General features: G+C 42.1%; 1 protein-coding gene across 1 annotated transcript; it reads right to left on the bottom strand.

Annotated features, from left to right (window-relative positions):
• Positions 1 to 9483: 9483 nt before the first annotated feature.
• On the bottom strand, positions 9484 to 22521 carry RAB18 (RAB18, member RAS oncogene family). The gene is made up of 7 exons (XM_081164154.1): positions 22362 to 22521; positions 18477 to 18532; positions 16040 to 16101; positions 14265 to 14337; positions 12363 to 12481; positions 12215 to 12281; positions 9484 to 10878 (listed from the first exon to the last, which is right to left on the bottom strand). Exons 1-7 carry the CDS (start codon positions 22427 to 22429, stop codon positions 10706 to 10708), a joined length of 618 nt encoding a protein of 205 aa, XP_081020280.1. The 5' UTR covers positions 22430 to 22521; the 3' UTR covers positions 9484 to 10705.
• Between the last annotated feature and the right edge of the window lie 1314 nt (positions 22522 to 23835).

Here is a 23835-nt window from a genome sequence, read left to right as displayed (position 1 = left end):
TTAAAAACTGGAAATTCAAATCTCAAAGAAAATGCCATTGGTAAACCACTAAATAACAGCCTGTAGCCCCCATCAGATATTAAACGTGCCAAGAGTCCTCTTAACCCTCATTTGTCTCATTCGGAAAATTTCTAAGCATGTGTTTAACTCTCCCAATTGAAACTCGATGCTTTTCAGTCTCATTAACTTTGGATTGATCGTGGATGGCTGGAGTGTGACCATTTTGAATGTTAATGTTTTTATCAGCTCCTAAATATGCTTTAGATATCTGTGCATTTGCTTTAAAATTCCATAGAGCGTTATGTATTTTAAGGAAAAGAAAGAGGCGGCGTTAAAACACGCAAAAATTCCCCTTAAAAGCTTACAAAACACATAAAGCCACAATCACAAGTTTGTTCAAAGAAAGATCATATCTAATCTGTCAAACTATATACCTGCATTTCAAAAAATGTTTAAAACTCTTTATCCAAATCATACTTCTGCATTCATTTGCTTGGTTTTTTTAAAATCTTTTCCATGTTATTTCATGGTTTGTTTTAAAGCTGTTGATATAAAGGCATCTTATAATATCCATTTGCATCACCACTACGTTCATGATTTGTAATCTAACTTTGCTTTTCAAGTCTCTGGGTAAGTGCATGAGTATAGGAATAGCATATATATCCACAAATAGCTTTTCCTTCCCTGTTGTGCTCATGCCCGTTGACTATCTTTTTGTTTCTTATATTGCACGCCTACAAGCAGAGCCTTGTAATCTAAGATACATAAACTATTATTTCCAAATCAATCCACTGTACAATACAATGCATCTGTTTGAAAGCGATTGAAAAAATATTATTATTATAAGGTAATCCAATTACATAACCACCAGCATTAAACATATCATCCTTCCAATCTGCTGAACCACAACTAGGCTACATATATACACAATGTCATTTTGATGCCATTGACATAAAATCTTGAAATGGTTTTCCTTCAGATTTATGCTTATAACGTGGACTGGATCCTTTCCCAAAATAAATGGAAAGCTTCATCTGTAATACACATTCTAAGGGTCTCTTTCCATTCCCAGCTTTTCCCTTTCGTAATTAACTTCTAAAATTGATTCCTGTACATTTGCTAGGTTAGTTTACTGTAAACCAGAAGAGGCAATTAAAAACCATCTAGTAAATTAAAGGGGAAAAACCCCAGAAACATTCGAAACATTCGAAATGCTGGCTCTTATCCATCCCATCCTTAAGGCTAAGGCTGCAATCACCCACATTGCAGTGGGACTTATCCTTTAAAAAATGGTGGCTGCTTTTTGTTTAAATTCCTGCCTCTCTTTCCCTCTGCATAAGTACCTGCCATATGATGACCTCTTCACAAGCACTTCATAAATTTTAAAAAAGCACAATCTTCTAATCTTAGATCAATATCCATTCCGCCAGCTGTTTTATGGAAGCTATATAACTCATTAAATAATAAAATGCAACAAATTGAAAGAAATAAACAAACTCAAATTAATTAAAGACAATGAATCCACATATAAGCAAGTGTTGAACTAGCCTGTGTGGGTGGGAAATTAAAAGGAAATATTAAAAACAAATATTTAAATGCTCTGTGTCTGAAAAACAAAGTTTCCTTTTTTTAGCTCACCCCTAAAAATATTTAACTCTAAACATGACTTTTAATTGGTGAAGCGTTAATTTTATCATCAGATTTCACCTTGGTATATGTTTGTGTATTTTTATAATGCTGTTATATAGAGAACATCAGTATTTATTTCAAAAGAAACTCTTCCTCGATACAATCAAATATTTTGAATCGTTCTGCTCTGTCACTTTCTCCCAAAGCTGATAAACCAACTTCAACAACAGCTGATAAAAAATAGTATGGTAAAAGCGCCTGACTCTTTTATCTACACACAGAAAGAGATGAAAATGGAAAGAGGTGAAATAAATAAGTCAGATACCTGACTGATTGATGGCAGGAAAGTCAGAAAGCAAATGAAAGTAAAGCCCATGAAAATGAAACGCCTCTTTTGGGTTTCAGCAATTCTCCTCCCTATGACATCTTCCTATGCCTCTTGTCTCTTGAATTCACCTAAAGAATTGCTGCCATCTTATGGAAGTGCCTTTGAAAAACACTCTTCTTTAAAACAGCTGTGCTCTGCCTTGTTGGGATAACTATCCTTCTAAGATAATTCTGATCTTGCTCGTAAGATAACAATGAAAAATAACATTGTCACGCTTATCCTCTTATTTACGGCAACGGTGGGGGCGGCTGGTGGATCTTAGAGAAAGGAAATTCCATGCTTATTTCACTTTTCAAGCTTTGTAAATACTACGTTCACTGTCTTTGGCAAATTGAAAATATTGTTTATACATATTAAAAGGAAAAGAAAGGGCTACAAAAGTCCAAACAGGATAGGGACCCCTGTGCATACTTCTCCCACTCGTTCAACTGGATTCCCTTCTGTGTGGGTTCAACTGAGCATTAGGGCACCCAAGAACCAAACTCTGGCCATTTGGCATTTTAAAACACTGATACATATGTCACTCGTATCTCCCCATCTGGATTCCCATTAATTCCCTTCCACAAATTCCAAGGCAGCTGCTATTTCTGAAGAACTGAAGAAGTAGCACTCTGGAATCTTTATGATTCAATCCAATCTGTAGAAATTAGACAGTTATATCTCAAACCATACCCACAGAATATTGGACTAAACCACTGAGCCTAGGGCTTGCCGATCATAAGGTCAGCGGTTCGAATCCCTGTGATGGGGTGAGCTCCCGTTGCTCGGTCCCTGCTCCTGCCAACCTAGCAGTTCGAAAGCATGTCAAAGTGCAAGTAGATAAATAGGTACCACTCTGGCGGGAACGTAAACGGCATTTCCGTGCAATGCTCTGGTTCGCCAGAAGCGGTTTAGTCATGCTGGCCATATGACCCGGAAGCTATCTGCGGACAAATGCCGGCTCCCTCAGCCAGTAAAGTGAGATGAGCACCGCAACCCCAGAGTCAGTCACGACTGGACTTAATGGTCAGGGGTCCTTTACCTTAAAAGCTACAAATTCATTGTCTTTGCATATTGGAGCAGGCCAGCTAGACGACTTTGTGCACTATTATCTGGTCTCACGCTTTATATAATTCAGGGATAGATTTCCCTTTGTATTTCAGGATAGACTAGGTTAAGCAGATGATTTCAAAATTAGATTTCAAAATTAGATGGTTGCTGGCTGGTGTTATCTATAGGATACAGCCGCTAGCAGTGAGAAAATTACAGGGTACTTTTTCATTTTCATTTTTGACCCCCAACAGTGCCAGCTGCAAAGAGGATTTTTAAAAAATCTAAAAGATTTGGGGAACTTGACAATTTTATGTTTTGATAATTTGCAGCTCTGAAGAGGTACTGTATATACTTTAACTTACTCTTGCATTGTCTTGCTTGGCTATTGTGTGTGTGACTTACATTGTAGTAGCCACTGGCTTCAAACACTGGAAATTTGACAAACAGAGGAGTGTTATTTTCTCATTGGTAATCTAGATGCACTTTACAGCATATTCATGTGTGACAGTATTTTAAATAGCGTTCAATTCAGATTTTTAAAAGAAAAGAAAAGGGCCAGTATTAAAAAGCTGTATAAAATTTCAGTAAGGAAATCAATTTCAGTTCCAAGCTCCACCTAGGCTTTGTAATCCGGGCATTAAAAACTGAGTGTTTTTGTATTTTATTTTATTTTTAAGATATGAAAAACAGGTTTGAATTTGTCCTTTTTAACTTTACTACTAGCAGACTCCCCTGAACAACAACTTCATTTTGAAATGGGCTGCACAGTGCCCAGTGTTTTCTTTGGCAGACAAGAAAAGGGGGATTTGGGGGCAGAAATAAATTGCTCCAGAGCACCAAAATGGGATTAAGAGATTTGACAGGAGTTCATAAAAAAATCAGTGCTACACAGCCACAGAGGTATGTTTTCGTTTGTTCCCTTTAAAAGATAAAAGCATGAAAAGAGGCAAGGACTGCTGGCAAGCTTCAATGGCCAAAGCTAAGCCTGCATGAAAGGTTCCAGAGGCTTGGGGCTAGAAAAAGCAAAGAATACACAAACACACGTCTCCCAGAGCTACTTTAAACACTACGACATGAGTAGGTTTGTCTATAATGTGCAAATGCCCATGAATAATAGTGGGGGGCTATAAAATACCAGCCCTGCTCAGCTCTCCACATTGTCCAGGCTAGCTTTCAGCCAATGTAGAGTTGAAGCTAGAACACGAAGCTAAAGACAGATCAAGTCAGGGCACTTCCAGACCATCGCTGTTTTCAGGTGAGATTCCATCGCATGCCTGCAAATTCAGGTTGTGCACTTACTTACAGGTGGTATTGAGAGCTCTTAAACAAGAAACCTGCCTCCTCAAATAATCAGACTCCTCACGATGAGGAAAATGACAGGACAAGGCACTGGCAAGTGCTTTGGCACAGCATCATCTAACCTCCTCACAAAGAGGACATCTGGAAGAGCCTGCCAAGCATACAGATCTGCCCCTTGTTGTCTTCTAAGGCATTTTAACAGCAGAAGGGTCTTTTAAATTCTGCCACGTTCTATTCAGGACTGGAATACAATTTCAAATGTGCATAAATCTAGTTCAATTCCCTCCCCTCCCCCCCCAAAAAAGTGTTCCTGGGTTCAGGTCTACTTCGTCAGATGAATGAAGTAAAAGCTCAGTTGGCAGGTATATAAAGGAGAACATTGTATGGTAGGAACTGACCGGCAAAAATTACAGTCATGATCGGTAGAGCTTAAATGGATGTTAAATAGGCACACCTCTTTGTAGCAGATTGGAGATTATTTACTTAGCGTTACTGAGAGTATGTATTAATACCTGTAGTGGGGCAGGGAAGCATTAGCAAGAAACAGTCACAGATAGCACAAATAGCCTGATATCAGTCAGCTAATTAATCCAGGTAGCGTGATCAAAATCCTGTGTCTCTTGAAGTCCTATGTGAGAAGATGGAAACTCCCCATGTCAGCCTATGAACAGGCTTACTGTACCTGAAAAACCTTGCTGGGCCTCCAATCACCCCTCCGGTTTTTGTTCCGCAGCAAATGGTAAAAGAGCACCAGTGGAAGAATGGCTTGGGAGTCTCTGCAGTTTCTGCAGATAATGATCTAGAAGTCATATTATTGTTTTGAGTATGGTTGATTGCATTTGCATTTTGTGGATTTCAAGTTTCAAACTGCACAGAGGACCCAGTTGACTGTGCAGCACAGAAATGCCTAAATAGCAGGACTCCAGATCATCTTTCTGCATGTGGCTGCATGAAATGAGTAACTTCTCAAGTGGCGGTGGGTGATGTGCAAGCAGCTCATTTGTGCAAAGTTCTGCATGTGGCACCAGCATGCGCAGAGGCCTCAGCTTAGGGCACCGCAGATGGATATTAGTACAAACAGGCTGAAAAGGGCAGTTGCCACACACTTAGTGGATCGTAAAAATAAACCCTGACAATGGATTAGTTCATTTCTGGCGTAGCGCGCAATGAGTTTTGCAGTTGTGATTCTGTCTTGCCCTCGCTGCTTCCTAGAGATGAGCCATCGTTCAATGGAGGGCCATATTCTTACCACAGAAAAAGATCCTGGATTCAGTAGTGTCGTGGGGGGGGGGGCAGAGGGGCAATCACCCCAGGCACAGTTTGGGGGGCTGCATTTTGCTCCTTACACAGCCCTGGCAACCCCACGCTGCATTGTGAGACTGGGATCAGAGAGTCCTATCGCAGCCTCTCAAAGCCACGTGGGGCTGCCCAGGCAACTTGAATGCAAGTGTGAGTTCTTTTTTACCCCAATGCATTCCAGTAGAATGCACAGGAGTTTAATTGGTTGGGGGGGGAGAGAAAATGGACAGTAACCCCCCAAATGGTTGGTAAAGGGGGGAAAGGACACCGTTGCCAAGGACATTGTGGGGAGGGCAAAAGGCTCCTTGGAAAGCTTTTCCTCCTCACCTGCTTTGCGGGCTGTCATCCATCATTATCCCTATACATTCCTAGGGAGACCAGGTCTTGTTGGAATGCATTGGAGGGGGAAAATAAGGGCAGGGAAAGCTGTAGCCCCAAATAGACTGGTGGGTTGAAGAAGCCACCACTACCATCCTGGGGAAACAGGTCTCTTGATGGGGTGTAGGAATTGCCCACCAAACAGCTCTTTTCTTCCCAGAAACAGATATGCCAAAAACAAAGCCAACCTTTCCATGCTGTACTAACTGCTAGTTAAATTTTTAAGGAGGGGAATTGCAAAATAACTGTAAATCAAAAGAGAAAAACCCAGTGCTCGTTGCTTTTAAATATTATGCAATAGATTTGCATGATGCACACATGCACCTTTGCCAAGATTGTGAACGCCACCGTTAACAGCGCTGTATCTTGAGCCTCAGGTGACTGGAGAGGTCTGGGCAGCTGAGCAGTTCCTGCTCTCATCACTTTTCCCTACTATTTCAACTTAGGCATGGAACCTTTCACCAACCATGCTAAGCATTGCACTAATGCTAATTACTTACATGTGGCTGATAATGTATTTTTAGCAACCATTCTAATGTGGTTTCAACTATATAGCGTTGACAAGACTATAATCTTGAGGGGAAGGGAAGTTGTTCAAATTAGGAGGGCAGATTTTCCTGTCAGATGAAAGATAAAAATGGCACAAAATAAGTGGAAGTCCTCTTCAAATTAGAATTTAAAATAAATGTGTGTGGGGTTTTCTTTTTAAAAAATCTAGTAATTCAACTCCACATCTGCCAGAGAAATTAGAGTTGCCTGTTTTCCTCTAAACACATTTCCGTGTGGGGCCAAGTTATGTTTTCCCCTAATGTATTTTCATATCGATTGGTAGTTTCTGCTCCAACGGAACAGAGCAAGCTACAATAACTGTTGATGAATTATGAACTTTTGAACTCTGGCAACAAAACTAAAACCCAAAAAGCTTGAACATATTTATGTGACTGACTTGTAGGTCTCCATAGTCTTTCTCTCGAGAGAGCACAATGCTATATAGCTCAGCGTTTCCAATTTGTCTGCCTTAAAGGGAGTCCTTTTTACACAGCGCTTCAGGCCACCGAGTTCCTACACTACCGAAAAAGGATTATGGGATATTTTCTAGAGCACTCTGTTTGGCAGGGCAACAACCAGCTGCTTGACAGCTTCTCATAAACTGAGCACACATCCTAGAAGATGCCTACAGAAAATGATTTTTTTCAGACTATTGTCCACCAAAAAAAGATTGCCCAGGTAACTATTGACTGGTCAGCTTGACATCAATACCAGGAAAGGCCCCAGAACAAATAAACGATCAATCTGTGAGCACTTCGAAAGCACGCTATGATTACTAAGACCCAGCATAGGTTTCTCAAAAACAAGCCATTCCAGATGAATCTTTTTTTGAGAGTTACAAGCTTGCTGGATCAGGGAGCTGCTGTGAACATAGTATATCAGGATTTCAGTAATGTTTTTGACAAAGTCCCCAATGGTATTCTTGCAGAGAAGCTGGTACAATGTGGGCTGGATGAGGTAATGTTTAGGTGGATTTGTAGCTGGTTGACTGACCGAACCCCAAGAGTGCTCACTAATGGTTCCTCATCATCCTGGGGAAAAGGGGGGCAAGTGGGGTGTCCCAGGGTTCTGTCCTGGGCTATTGTAGTTCAATGTCTTTATAAATGACCTGGATGGAGGAGTTGAGGCAATGCCCATTAAATTTGCAAGTAACACCAGACCGGGGGGGGGGGGGGAGCTAATACCACAAGACAGAATCCGACTTCAAGATGACCTTAACAGATTGGAGTACTAGGCCCAAACTAACATGAATTTCAATAGGGACAAAAGTAAGGTTCGGCACTCAAGACAGGAAGAACCAGCTGTGCAAATGGGAAACACCTGGCTTACCAGTAGTACATGTGAAGAAGATTGAGGGGTCTCAGTAGACCACAAGCTTAACATGAGTCAACAGCGTGGTGCTGCAGCAAAAAATAAAAACAAATAAATGCTATTCTACACTACATCAACAGAAGTAGTGTGTCCCAAACAAGGGACGTAATAGTACCACTCTATTCTGCCTTCTACCTGGAGTACTGTGTCTGGTTCTGGGCACAATTTAGAAAGATACTGAAAGGCTGGAATGTGTGAGAGGTGACAATATGATCAGGAGTCTGAAAACCAAGCCTTATGAGGAATGGTTGAGAGAATTGGGTAAGTGCCAAAAGTAAACTGATGCAGCTGCTACTTGATCCAGTTTCATCAACCGTAAAAGCCATTGCAGTAAGTGCAATACCAAAACATATCCACAAAGGGATAAGCTGTGTGATACAAGCTGAAAATTTGTGACCAACTATTACCGTATTTTTTGCTCTTTAAGACTCACTTTTTCCCTCCTAAAAAGTAAGGGGAAATGTGTGTGCGTCTTATGGAGCAAATGCAGGCTGCGCAGCTATCCCAGAAGCCAGAACAGCAAGAGGGATTGCTGCTTTCACTGCGTAGCGATCCCTCTTGCTGTTCTGGGTTCTGAGATTCAGAATATTTTTTTTCTTGTTTTCCTCCTCCAAAAACTAGGTGCGTCTTGTGATCTGGTGCGTCTTATAGAGCGAAAAATACGGTACTTGCCTAGCACTTGCTTTGATATGGAAAAGTCAACTCTTGTCACCTTGTTTCTGCTCCACGTTGCCTTAGTAAAACGTGGGGATCAAAAAAAGTTTAACCCAAACAGAAAGCAAGTGGCTAGAGATTATCAAAGAAGAATTCTAGGTCCACATTAGGGCAATGCCTTTATTAAGCCAAGGAAAATGTCGAAATAAAGTGGTATGCTCATATTGGTCAAGCCATTCATGACTGCATAAGATAAATTTTAAGATGGACTTTGGGAAAAGCTAGAAGAAATTCAAAATGAGGCATTTTTGGGTGCTTGCAAGTTTTATGTTACAGCATGGCCTCCAAAAAAGATGTGCACTGACCACTCCTCTTATCTTTGCAAATACAACAACCGGTTCAGTTAATCAGTTCAGCCTCCATCCCAAGTGAAATGCAAAGGTTTCTTTGGTTATTGAAGAAAAGGAATACGGAGAACAAGACACCACACAAAACTTAAGCACATATCCTATGATAAAAAGATGGCAGATGCTTTTCAATCTTTATTCTGTAGTTAGGAACACACCTCTCTGCAATAATATATGATTCTCTCCCATCTATTCAAGAGGCATTTTGCCATCTTTACACTGGGCAATAAGCAGTTCAGCAAATGTGCCATATATTAAAATGGCGGCATACATCTGAAAACTGTTCATTTAGCCTAAGTAGTGTGAACCTTTACTTACAATGTTTGGCTATAGAACTTCAAAACTCTAATAGTTTCCCAACAAGTGTAAAAAGTGGAAATTAAAGTTTTAAGTAAAATGTATTTAAAGTGACAACAGCTCATATACTTGGTGAAAGACCAGATGGTGTGCAGCCCTTAAGTGTACAAAAAAGCAACATTATAAAGGTATTTCAGTTTACTGTATATATTTACAGGAAATTGCACAGTAGCTCATACTGCGAAATATCAGTATCCCACAGTATTTTAAGTCATTAGTGTTGTCTATTACAGGATCAATAGTCCAAGAGATCTTCAATTGTGTCTTACAAAATTCACCTGTACATGAGGAAGATGTTACAAAAAAGTGAATACTGTGAAAAAAATTTATTAGTCTATACAAGTTCTCTGAAACGAGCAATTCATTGGCTGTTTGTTACAGCAAATTCCAATGAAATAGCACATGCCTTACACATACACACCCAGAAGACAGAGCTTTTAAACATTATTTAAGCTTCAGAACCAACAGCCACAAGTTGAGCAGTCATCTGGTTCAGACCATTCAAATTACATATGAGCAACAGTTTTGAGTTACTGAAATTAAATTACATTGCTAACATTTAGAAATAAGCATTCAAAGCTTGGCAAAGTGATTCACAATGAGACTCCATTAAGCCTGTAACCTAAAGGGGGGAAAAATCTCCTGCAGGTCCATAGCACACTACATCATAAATGCCATGGTACAAGAGTGCCACGCGCACACACATTCAGGATTAAAAGAAAACCAAAACAATTAGACAATCATTGTATTCACTGAAGTGAAAAAATTTAAAATCTCCTCTTTTCACCCAACCCCCACCAAAAGTAATTTGCACCTCTTTCAAGATCACAGATTTTAACTGGGATTAGTTACAAGCTAGAAAAAGTGTTGCTTAAAGCTAAAAAGGGATTGTATATCCATGCTGTTAAACTGGTAAGAAAAGGCCTTTGCCAATAAAATTGTGCAAATTTTACATGTATCGACTTGTACCATTTGAGATTTGTGTGCCTCAAACAGTGCCATAGTTGAGTTAAAGACCCGAGTTAAACAGAATGAAGCCAACATGTGTTTGAAATATTTCCCCAAAGTAATTCCATGATAATTATGAAATCTGAGTGTCTTTGTTCCTGCAACAAGTTCTTATGCTACATATAAAAAGAACCTATACGTTTCAAATTAGGCATGCTAACCATAACACTTCTCAACTGGAAAAGCTGCAGAGCACATTTTCCTAGAAAAATGTTCACTGCCGTGATACACAAATATGTGCAAACCGCAAGGTCCCTAAAATAGCAGATGTAAGTTTATGTACAGAGGACACCACTATCCATTTAAATACACCAAAGAATAAGTCTTCCGGAGTTTATAACACAGAACAGTAGCCACCGCAGCCGCCTCGATAGCCCTCTTCATTGTTTGACAACTTTACACCTCTGTTTTGGCTCTCACTTTCCCACAGTCCTGGAGTCTGTATGATTTTCTCAACAAGCTCCTCAAAGGCACACTGTACACCATCACATGTTTTTGCACTTGCCTCTGCGGGGGGGAAGAAAAGATGAAATGTTAGACATGTGTCACTGTGTGTTGTCCCAACTTCCTCTTCCATGGGTGCACCATTAAGCAGACAGCACCATGGCTCTGTCATTTGCACACCAATGTAGGTGCAAAATTCTTGAAGACTTAGCTTAGAGAAACTGATAGTTTGGAAAAGGCTTTTGCATCACAGCAAGTAAAGAATATTCTTTGAGTTTTTCATCCCCAAGATTTGTGTTTCGTGAAGATTTCATCAAACTGTACACACGAACACACTGTGTCAAGCTGTAAGTGAACAAACATGGTCTCTGGTCTTCTCAGGGAGAGACAGATTGCTAACTGAAGTCATGTCAGAAGAATGGAGGGTGTCAGTACCTGGAGGAGGCAACAGCAGCAATACCAGTTCTGCTGAAAAGCACACTGAAACTCCCACAGGAGCTACTGGCAGCATCTGGCACCTTCCTCTTTGAAACTGCATCCTCAGGGAAGAGGGATGCAGAAAGAGAAGCAGATTTATCTTTACCTCTCTTAGCAAAAAAGGGCTGTGCATGAAATGGGAGACTCTTGAAATCAAGCTAGAAGGTAATGTAAAGGTAAAAAGGTAAAGGGACCCCTGTTAGGTCCAGTCATGAACGACTCTGGGGTTGCGGCACTCATCTCGCTTTACTGGCAGAGAGAGCTGGCATACAGCTTCCAGGTCATGTGGGCAGCATGACTAAGCCACTTCTGGCGAACCAGAGCAGTGCACAGAAACACCGTTTACCTTCCCGCTGGAGCGGTACCTATTTATCTACTTGCACTGGCATGCTTTCGAAATGCTAGGTTGGCAGGAGCTGGGACTGAGCAATGGGAGCTCACCCCATGGCGGGGATTCGAACCGCTGACCTTCTGATCAGCAAGCCCTAGGCTCAGTGGTTTAGACCACAGCACCACCTGTGTCCCGGCAGAAGGTAATGTAACAGTATTTAAATCAAGGCAACTGTGACCGTTTCACCACCTTTGCCCATTAATGGGACCCATGAGAGATTCCTCTGCATAATTCATTGAAATAAAAGGACAGCAACAGAGCCTGGTGGATAGTACTCATGGCATCCAAATAAGAACCAATGTGACATCAGCTGTACAGCTGTCATATTTCATGGCCTACATAAAGTAACAATACAGTGGCAAATTTAGTTCCACAACTTTACTTAGCTTACATTAATCTTGCTGTTGTAAAATACAGCTTGATCCTCCAAAACATGCACCACCACAACCCCAGCCATTGTATCTTGTCGTACAACAACTGCAGCTAAACAGAACATTCCACCACACTTTGCATTTCTTTTAAAGGACTTACCTATGAACAACATGGAATGTTTTCGGGCAAACTTGAGACCCTCATTTCTGTCAACTTCTCTGTTTTCCTACAACAAGCAGAACTGTCAGACACTTATAAAAATAAGCTTATGAATCACAGGGGGGAAATGTATTTCAGGGCTACTCACCTTATCGATTTTGTTTCCTACTAACATTTTAACTATATCATTTCTTGTGCAGTATGTTTCTAGTTCAGTTAGCCAGTTGTCTAGTTTAGCAAAAGTGTCTCTTCTTGTGACATCATAAACTGAAATCAAGAATTAATAGCAGTCAGTGATGCATGTATTTCAAGGTTAAGAACAAAACAAACATTTCACCTTCACATTTATAACCCTTTCTCTTGCCAAATTCATTGCAGCACTGCAAAACTCACTCACCTACCCACCCACCCCACCACAGCACCGAGAAAGGGCTCTGGAGAATGCCTGATCTGCAGGTGGGACCAATCCTCCACCTATCCCATGCCATCTCAGGGAAGGGGCTTGCCTAATGAGATGGCCAGCCTTGAATTTAGTTATGACAATAAAGTTTAGAAACTAGACAGAGCCATGATACCAGTAAATGACTTATTGAACTGTGGCTCTTCCCTTATTATTGCCTCTGAGTCCTCTTCTGCAATCAGCCACTGTAATCCTTGCTACTGACTTTCAGCTGTCACCTGAAGACCTTTTTATGCCAACAGGCCTATGCAGTTATTCAAACTTTTTTTTATTGCCTAGTCTTCTTAATGATTATTTTCTATTGTTTTATAGTATTTTATTGCATATGTTGTTGTTGTACAACACCTTGGCATTTTACATAAATTTGTTGTATACAAATATTTTTATTAATAACAATAAACAATAGAACCAGAAGTCCATTTTGCAAGGTTGAGACTCTGAATTGCCAGCCATTGACTGATCAAAGCTAAGTAGCTGCTGACAACTAGACATCTGCTTAATCTCTTATAAGGGACTCAGCCCAGGTGATGTATTTAGACAAAGAAGTCTGACTAGATGGCTCCGGCCTCCAATCCAGGTAGTTATCTCACTGAGAACCTAACTGCATTATTCCTCATTGAAAAGCCAACACAATTGCAATATTGTTTACAAAAGGTTTCAGTAGCTGTAAGTTCATGAACCTTTGGTAGATCAGAGATGCACAAAAGCTCTGTGATTTGAGGTATATTGACAAAAAAATTACTTCCTCCCCCTCTAAATTATGTTGATTGAGGGGAGTGGATTTTGTGTGGATGGGGTGCAAGCTCCATTCAGTTCTGGTACTCAACACAACTTCATGGGCTCAGAATTGTTTAATTATAGACATGTCTTCTTTTGAATCTGGCTCCAGTTGGTGGATCTCAGGGTACTATTAAAACACAATGCTTGAAGTCTGCTCACCCCTGGGGTAGATAATGAAGCGAAGATGGAGGAACCAATTAAAATGTACTACTACAGCAAGTTGGAGATGGTTCCCAAGCAAGCACCTCAAGGATTACCTGGAGGGAGGTAATTTCATTTTCTATGAAAGAGCTAACTCTGGCCAGAAATGCACTGTCGCTTCCCTTTCTCCCCTCTCTTATTAAGTGAAGCAGATGCCTGTGTCATCAGATTGAGCAGATAGCAGTTGGAGGATGTGTAACCCTGAGCCTGTCAGTCGTGTGCCTGCTCAAAATTCCTTCCACACTTGCTTTACATGTGAGCACACACAGGGAGAAATTCCAGAGCCTGTATCTTGTCCCTTGGGAGAAAAGCAGCTGGGGAGGGGAACTGGAGCACAGTGGCTGGAGAAAAACATCACCCTGCACTCAGTCTGGAAAAAACCACCTGCAGCTTCTTCACCCAGTAAAATAAAGCCTGCAGACAGGGAAGGAAGAGAAACAGCAAGAGCTACCTACAGAACTCCACCCTCCAGCAATTCCCACAGTTCTTATTTCTAATTTGCCACCCATTTGCCTGTGTAATGGTAAAATTACAGTGAGGCCAAGAGTTTCAGTATCATGCCCTATACCAGAAAATGTACAGATAAGCAGTAACCAGCTGCATGCTTACCTAATATAACACCCTGTGCTCCTCTGTAATAGCTGGGTGTTAACGTTCTGAACCGTTCCTGACCTGCAGTGTCCTAAAAAATTCAGACAATTTTGAGAACTGATTTGACATAGTTAAACAGATTTTTCCTGCAAATCCCACAACAGGCAGCATGCATCCTGATATTTTGTATTTTCACCTAGAAAGAACTTTCTGATTTGCATCTTCAAGATGGCAAACCTTTTCATGCCAAAGCTTAACAGGATACACTTCCTGGATTCTACAAAGGTATCATGTGCAGAGTACAGCAGGTCTTTACTATGTTAAAGCCTATGGCAATAGACATACAATTCTATTTGCCCATTACAAACAAATATGCACAAAGTTCCTCCTTCTATGTGCTATAGACCTTATCTAGCCATTTCTTCTTCTATAGCAGGGTTTCCCAAGGTGGTCAATATTGATCCTCCTGAGGGCAGTAGAACTGTGCAGAGGGCAAATAAATACTAAAGGATTGAAAGAGCCTGAGGTAGAAAAGAATTTTATGAGGCACAGTACAAAAAAATTTTTTAATAGGAACTATGAGCCTCAGGAACAAAGGGCAAGAGCATGTACACTGTGCACTTCCCTTGCCAATAAGGAACCTCTGTTGCTGGTATTTCCAACATCATGCATGGCTAAAGCTGGATTCAGCCATGTTTGTGCTCTTCTGAACAAATAAACAGGCTGAATGTCAAACAATGCTGTGACTTAAGACTCAAATCCACAAACTTTCAGCCCAATATTCAAACGCCCAATCATCTCATTAGAGAAGATAAAAAGAATAGTATTGTTTCACTACTTTTAACTTCCTTATTTTACTTCTAAGAGTCACAATGATTGAAATGATTAATAAATAACTGATTAATAAATGTTGATTATGTACTGATAATTATTTTATTGCATATACATTTCTTAGAATTTGAGTTGGGTTGAGATGTACCTTGGTCCTGCAGCTGTTAAGTAGGTTTGAACTTCCCATGCATCAGCTGATTGACCGGGAGTTCAAAGCTGCTTGATTTGTGCATGTGAGCTAGTTCCCCCCATGGCAGGGCTGATTGGTCTGTTTTCAACATTGTGATATATCACCAGGAAAACATTGTGATATCCCGATATACCACAATGTCTGAAATAAGGATGTAACTATTAGGAGGCGATGGGGCAATTGTCTTGGCAACAGCAACTACTAAGGCTTCTAAAACTGATACATTTTCACTTACCTTTAGCATATTGTTACAACTCTTATTTTATAGTACAGAGCAACAGGGGTAGCAGGAATCATGAGAGAAGCGATGACCGGCTTCATGGTTTTTCCCGCATCACAATTTTTTACATAGCACATGGACACATTGTGATTTGCCATGTCAAATATTATGAAACCGTTACTACAATGTGCACTTCAAACCTATTTTGTACGATGTATCACTAAATCGCCCAGCCCTACCCTGTGGGGAACTTACTTGCTGAAGTACCTGAACCCTGCAGAGGTTTTCAATATGCAGATTCACTTTCACCACAGCAATGTTTTATTGAACTATAGCCTACTGACCAGTTGCTCAGCACAAAAGGTACACTGTTGCTTGCCAGGACTGGCTTTGATAACACTGGAAACAGTCTTCAGGTATCAATATTGTTTTGCTGTAAGCCACATTGGCAATGGCCCAATATGGAAAAGCAACATATGAGTAACATCAATTAATCAGTCAATCCATACATCATTCAATAATGCAAGGTTCACATGCGTTATTAGGACTTACCCAGATTGCTAGTTTAGCCTTGTTTCCATCAACAGATATTGTTTTCACTTTGAAGTCAACACCTACAAGAGAAGAATACTTAATGTTCTCTCCAGAAAAGGACAGAAGTTAAAACAGAAAACATACCAGATATTGTGGGCTACAACTCTCATCACCCCCAGGGATGATAGGAACCATACTAATTCTAGCTTTTTCTGAATCATTATTCTATCTGCACCTAATATTCTAGCACAATAATTTGGATAGACAAATATTTGGTGTGTTTATGACTTGTTATGCTTTCAGATGAACTGCAAGATTGCAACATGTGGCAAGATATAGGTGAAAAAAGCAGCGAGTTTTAATTAGCTCTAAGTTTTGCTATTAAATACAGCTCAAAAGCAAACCAACACAAAGAACATTAAATGTTGAAGGCAAACTACTGCAGAGAACCAAGCAACCCATTTTACACAAAGTCATAACTTCTATATAAATTTCACATAGGAAAACTGAATCTCGCATATAATTTGCCACATGCAAGAGTCAAGAAAGCAAGTGTACATTTTCATGAACCCTACATCATATAAAACTGGTTCCAATACCAAAGTAACCTTTGTGTAACAAATGCTGTAATTAGCTGCCCAGAAAATTTATCTATGGTGACTTCCATAATAAACTACCCATCTCTGCATTGTTTGGCGGGCAGAAGTCATTCACAAAACAGAGGCAGCAAAAGAATGATAAATATACCTCTGTTCATTTTGCTATTTGTTTTGAGATAGAAATGTAAGAGGGCCCATAATGTCATCACACAACTCAAGGAAGGGACAATCAGCTTCAGCAGCATCCAATAATGATAATTGTGGTGGCGGTGGTGGTAATAATTTTATTATTTGTACTCCGCCCATCTGACTGGTTTGCCCCAGCCACTCTGGAAGGCTTCCAATAGATAAAAATAAAATAAAACCACAAACATTAAAAACTTGTCTTCAGCTGTCTTCTAAAAGTTGTATAGTTATTTATCTCCTTGACATCTGATGGGAGGGTGCTCTACAGGGCAAGTGCCACTACTGAGAAGGCCCTCTGTCTGGTTCCCTGTAACCTCACTTCTCACAATGAGGGAACTGCCAGAAGGCCTTCGGGGCTGGATCTCAGTGTCTGGGCTGAAAAATGGGGATGGAGATGCTCTTTCAGGTATATAGGGCCAAGGCCATTTAGGGCTTTAAAGGTCAGCACCAACACTTTGAACTGTGCTCTGCGAGTCAATGTAGATCCTTTAGGACCAGTGTTATATGATTATATCGTCTTGCAGTCAAGACAAACATCCAGAATGAACGAGGAAGGTTTGTGCCTGCTCTGCAACCAAATTTATGTACTCAAGAGCTCTTTTTCACAAAGAGGTTCACTTCTGGAGTAAAAAAGTCCCCTGTAAACAAATGTAAGCTCTCTACTTGTTTACATGTGATTTTCATTAAATTTGAATCTGCTATTTCTCATCAAAATCTTATGTGGCAGCTGTGGCAACTCCTGCTGATCATGACAAATTCCACCAGCGTCATATTTCTCCCTTACAGAATCCTCTCCAACAGCCCCGCCTTGTAAATTTCAAATGCTATAGTTCCATGCTTTTATCCTTTGATCTATTTGACCTCATCACTGCTGAACTATGCAGGCCTCACAATTCAAAGCTATTAACATCTTCTCCCAAACAAACCAAAATGCTAAATATAGCCATGATCTTTGTACAGTCTTAGCAACATATGCAGAATACATGAACAGAAAAAACAGAGACCATTACATTGTTTCTGTAGAAATGCCCACTTTAAAATGCTAAATGCTTGAAAGACAGTATCAATTTTGACAAGGAGAAGGATTAGGAAGTTCAACTCCTCCTGAAAAGTTTTTAAGACAAGTTGCAGATAGCAAAGCATGTGCTTTTACTATTTGTGGGCTTCCAAACCAAGTAGTGTCTCCACTTGGCATACTTCAAATTCCTACCATCACTCACTTGTACAGGGCTTATGTCAAAATCAGACTTAACTATGAAGTGTTTCACAGGTTCAGCCAATTTATAATATTTGATATCAATATAGTTGATCCTTGCAGTTTTCAAATTACTAGCAGCGATTTTGTTCTGCATATGCAGAATCTGACTTGTCAGAATCTAACCTGTCAACAAATTCAGACATAGCTGCAATGCTGACAAAAAGGTGAGTAAACTACACTGTCAGCTTCCTTATGTTTCCCTTTTACAATGGGGGAATGGTGGGGGTGAGAGGTGTCTAAACTTCCAATTTAAGCAAATTTCTTACAGCAAATCCCGCCTGATTTTTGTGCCAGTGCTGCGGCTTTTACTTATTAGGGATCAACTTTCTCCATTGCAGTGTCTCCACTTTTAACAGCATTACTATCAAATAGTCTGAATTTGATCTAAATAACAGAGACATCACAAACTTACCAATTGTTGCTGCAAGTTCTGGATCAAATGTATCATCGGTAAACCGTAACAGAAGGCTGCACAGAGGAGAAGGGCATTTGATGGAGAAAGGAGGATAAAATGAGCATTGCAATAATTATATTTCAGAGATATAACTATCCAACCAGAGACATTTGTAACAGATCTCAGATTTGCGTTGCCAAGTAACATGATTGTAACAGAACATTTACCCTCTTCCCTACCAGATTTCAATTTTTTAGGACAGTCAACTCTCCCTCCTCCAGAAAATAAGCTTATCCTCTTTCAACATCAATTAACTCTTGTGCAAGCAAACTTGCAGCTCTATTGAGAAAGATTGGCCAAGACAGTGCCACAGAATTCCATTCTATACTTCTTGAACTCACTAGGGTATGTTAGGGCTGCCATATTCCAAAAAGGAAATTGGCCAAAATCTACACTGCTGATACTGCACAGCAGTAGAAGAATGTTAAAATGTTGAGATAGCAACATCAGGAGATACCCATTGGACTTGTGAATGTGCTATGTAATACTGAGTGGTTAGAAGTTAGCTGCAAAGAAAGGCTCTGTTTGAAAACTGAACGACAACGATTCCACCTAAACATTAGGAAGAACTTCCTGACAGTAAGAGCTGTTCGACAGTGGAATTTGCTGCCAAGGAGTGTGGTGGAGTCTCCTTCTTTGGAGGTCTTTAAGCAGAGGCTTGACAACCATATGTCAGGAGTGCTCTGATGGTGTTTCCTGCTTGGCAGGGGGTTGGACTCGATGGCCCTTGTGGTCTATTCCAACTCTATGATTCTATGACAAATCACTCTTCTAGGGCTAGGGAACCTCTGGCTTTCAAGATGTTGTTGAACTGCAACTCCCATCATCCCTAGTCATGGTAGGTGGAGGACCAAAGGTTCACCATGTGGTCACGGTTCTGCTGTAAGGATTACTATATTGTATGTGTTTACACACACAGCACAGCACACAAAATATGCTAAATAAGTGACAAGCAGTGTTAGAAACAATGAAAGCTAGGTGCTAAATGGCACCTTAAACCTATGTTATGGGTGCAACAACAGAATATCTAGGCACACTTTTTTAATAACAAGAATACAAACCTGAAAATGAATGAATTGCAGTTTAAGTATGTTCATTTTTCATATGGTCTAGTCCTTCCCCTGTCCACCCCCCTAATATTCTTAAGAGGGTCTTTTCTCCAGTATTTAGAAAGTAGCTGGAAGTGGGAAGGCAGAAAAGGGTCCTCCTTTCCTTCCACTTTGCAGTTTTAATCTGAAATCTTCGGCGCAGTACTGCACCCAGAGCTCAGAAACTGCTGCAACCAATGAAATTCCCTGTCACAAGATGCACCTAGAACAATAGGAGTCTTGAACACTGGTGACAAGGTTACACCTACAAGTCTGCTAAAGTCTATCCCACCTACTGAAATTCTACTTAAACATGAAACTCTTTTACACTGCTGATGGAAATGTCCAGGGTCCAACAGTAGCAGAATTCAGGTCTCTGGAAGATACCACTCTTTCTAAATAACTAGATTATCAAGTTCTCTCACCAAGAACAGTTCACTCAAAAGCATGTATATGACACTGGACTGTGCGCATAAAAATGCACCACTCTTCCCTCTCCTCCTCCCCTGCCAGTCCTTCATCTGCGGTCCTACTGGAAACCAAAGGTCTGTGAAAGCATCTCAACTGTATAGCTAACACAGCATCAAACTACTTTCCAAAGTGCAAGAATTCCAGAGGCTTAATTGTTAGTATGGAACCAAAAAACAAGTTGATAGCTCTCCTTACAGCGGATTACAGGTAAGCAGCCTGCTGCAATAAAGTGAAGCTTTCTGAGGTCACATACTTGGAGATGACCTAATCCAGAAGAAATCTAAAGTCTTGGCTGCCAGCACTGAGTCCTTGCAACATCTTACAGAGTCATGTACAAGGGGGTGGGGCACTGACTCTGCACTTTATACACACATCCTCCACAAATTTGTTAGCCTCTTCAATTTTGTAAATTCAAAATAGCAGACTTGGTTACTAAATATACTGATGTAACATATACAAGAACACTGGCTTCAAATAGCATGAAGCATTATTGATGGTGCTGCTATGGAGTCAAACACCACACTGATGGGTAGAAACAAATGTCTGCCATTTATACAGACATGATATATGTGAAAAAGTTATGTAAGTGGTTTTAAGGTCATGAATTAGTCTTTCAATATAGGCTGTTTCTTCTGCATACTTTCCTTTGTATCCTAAAGGATGTCCAAATAGTAATTTATTCACATGATGAATAAATTGATTATCAATTTATGACACAGACACAGCACAATGGGCTGTACTTCACAACCCAGCAATAGTAGGACAGGGATTATGTGGAATCTAGCTAGTAATTGTGAGACACTGTAGACAAGGCAAAGGTTATTGTGATTAAGAAATGAGAAGGAGCCCAGATATGAACAGAAGCTCAGCAAGACACAGATAGACAAAAGAGGCCCTTTAGAACAAGGGGCTAGAATATTTATTTATGACAGCAAACACCACTAGGGAGGGAATGCAGATCCTTAAAGGACTTCATATCTAGGTACTTGGAGTATCTTTCTAAAAGTGGGACTCACGAGGAGTGCCTGCTTGACAGCCTTTAGTCTGTTCTCCACAAACATCTGCTGTCCCAATTTCAGTTGCTGAGCATTATGTGGAAACATGGGAAGGGCCCTATGCTCCATGGTGAAACGCCTTTTCACCTTCCAACAGGCCTGCCTGGCACCAACTCTAAACTGATTCCAGAACCAGGTCAAGTCCTGGTTATATTCCCTCAGGCATTTGTTGCCTAACACTGCAGTTTGTTTATTTTAAGAGTGGCATCTACTTATCGTTTTTTGTGCCATTTTGAGTTACTGTTTTATAAACGAGCTACATTTCACAGCAAGGCCAAACAGCACCGGATAGGGCTATAAACATTTTAACGAGAGAGGGAAAAGACCATTTGAATCCCGATTTCTCCAATACAGTGGTACCTCAGGTTAAGTACTTAATTCGTTCCAGAGGTCCGTTCTTAACCTGAAACTGTTCTTAACCTGAAGCACCACTTTAGCTAATGGGGCCTCCTGCTGCTACCACACCGCCGGAGCCCGATTTCTGTTCTCATCCTGAAGCAAAGTTCTTAACCCAAGGTACTATTTCTGGGTTAGCGGAGTCTGTAACCTGAAGCGTATGTAACCCGAGGTACCACTGTTTAAGCCCAGGTTTCCAACTCTTACTTCGGCGTGTGATCCTATGCGTTGGCTCCTCACCTAGCAAGCCTGACAGTGCCCTACTCTCCCCAGACACGTCGCAAAGGCAAAGTTCAGAGAAGGGGCGAAGAAACCTTCGCGTGGTTGCCCGAGAACCAGATGCAATGGCTGCGATGTAAGGGGCTGAGCCCCGGAATGATGTTTGCAGAACCAAAAGGCTCCAATAATCAAGCAACAGGCCGGCGTGGGGAGGAAACCGAGCCTCTGTGCATATGCAGAAGGCGTCGCCCTGATCTGCGGAGACAACAAGCCAGAGGGGGAGCTTTGGCCGCCGAAGCCAAGGGACGAATGTCCCAAGTCAGGGGGCGTGGCGTCCAGTCCAGCTGGAGCTCCACCACCCGCCCCTCCCTCCTCCTCAGGAGGAAAGGCCTGAATCCGGCCAAGGCTTCCTCGGGAGTAAACCCCATCCAAGTCCATAGGCAACAGCCCCTAATAAGCAAGGGGGGGCAGTTGCAGTGGGAGGGGGGTATTGGCCCCCTGCCCCTCTCTGGTGACAAGGGGGGCGGAAGCGCCCTCAGGCCTGAGGGAGGCTGCTGGTGGGGCGGGGAGGAAAGGCGAGGCCGCAGGCGAGGCCTAGCGGGCAGGAGCCTCACCTAGACTTGCCGACGCCGCTCTCTCCGATGATGAGGATCTTCAGCGTGGTCAAAATATCCTCGTCCATCCCGACAACCGGAGGCCTCTGGCCCGACCGACCCAGCTCCTCGGTCCCTGCTACGCAGACTGCCACGTCTTCTGCGCATGCGCCCACCCCACCCCCTCCGACTCGCCCTTATCCGCCTTCCCCAGGCGCCGCCTTTGTGCGCTTGCGCGCGGAAGGGGCCTTCCGCATCCCAGCTCTTGGCTCCGCCCCTCCGCAGGTGGTGGTGTGGTGCGTCGCGCGAGCCGGTCGGCTCCTGGGGCGCAGGCGCGACGCCCGCGCTGTTTCCTCGCTGGTGTGGTGAGCTTCGGAATAAGCCTTCAAAGCGCAGCGGCAGATGGAAGGAGGCGTCCCGAGAAGAGCTAGCTGGGAGCTCGGGAAGGAAGCTGCATGGCGCCGAGCCCAGGCTCCCCAGAGATTCAGAAAACAAGAGCCTTTCTTCCCTGGCAGCACCTGGATGCGACACGGCTTGCAAAGCGCCAGGTCCGCATTTCAGAGGCTGCGCTGCGTGTTGTCGTGATGAGTCACGGAGCCACCGAGGCAGTTGTTGTTGTTGTTTAGTCGTGTCCGACTCTTCGTGACCCCATGGACCAGAGCACGCCAGGCCCTCCTGTCTTCCACTGCCTCCCGCAGTTTTGTCAAACTCATGCTGGTAGCTTCGAGAACACTGTCCAACCATTTCGTCCTCTGTCGTCCCCTTCTCCTTCTCTTTCCCAACATCAGGGTCTTTTCCAGGGAGTCTTCTCTGCTCATGAGGTGGCCAAAGTATTGGAGCCTCGGCTTCAGGATCTGTCTTTCCAGTGAGCACTCAGGACTGATTTCCTTAAGAATGGAGAGGTTTCATCTTCTTGCAGTCCATGGGACTCTCAAGAGTCTCCTCCAGCACCATAATTCAAAAGCATCAATTCTTTGGCGACCAGCCTTCTTTATGGTCCAGCTCTCACTTCCATACATCACTACTGGGAAAACCATAGCTTTAACTATACAGTAATAGCATACAAGTACAGTACAGTATAGGGACGCAGGTGGCGCTGTGGGTAAAAGCCTCAGCGCCTAGGGCTTGCCGATCGAAAGGTCGGCGGTTCGAATCCCTGCGGCGGGGTGCGCTCCCGTCACTCGGTCCCAGCGCCTGCCAACCTAGCAGTTCGAAAGCACCTCCGGGTGCAAGTAGATAAATAGGGACCGCTTACCAGCGGGAAGGTAAACAGCGTTTCCGTGTGCGGCTCTGGCTCGCCAGAGCAGCGATGTCACGCTGGCCACGTGACCCGGAAGTGTCTTCGGACAGCGCTGGCCCACGGCCTCTTGAGTGAGATGGGCGCACAACCCTAGAGTCTGGCAAGACTGGCCCGTACGGGCAGGGGTACCTTTACCTTTACCTTTTTACAGTACAGTATATGGCTGACATCAGTTATTCAGAAATGCTTATTTTT

This window comes from Podarcis bocagei, assembly GCF_964188305.1.
Source record: "Podarcis bocagei genome assembly, chromosome: 12".
NCBI classification, from domain to species: domain Eukaryota; kingdom Metazoa; phylum Chordata; class Lepidosauria; order Squamata; family Lacertidae; genus Podarcis; species Podarcis bocagei.
Note: the sequence above shows the minus strand (reverse complement) of the source record. Positions and strands in the feature narration are given on the sequence as shown.

Coding starts and splice junctions, on each gene's coding strand:
- RAB18 (XM_081164154.1), bottom strand. CDS start 22,429: ATGGACGAGGATATTTTGACCACGCTGAAGATCCTCATCATCGGAGAG. Junction 14,338..16,039: donor AGGCTAAACTAGCAATCTGG/GTAAGTCCTAAT, acceptor TGAATTTTTTAG/GACACTGCAGGTCAGGAACG. Junction 12,482..14,264: donor AGCACAGGGTGTTATATTAG/GTAAGCATGCAG, acceptor TCTTGATTTCAG/TTTATGATGTCACAAGAAGA.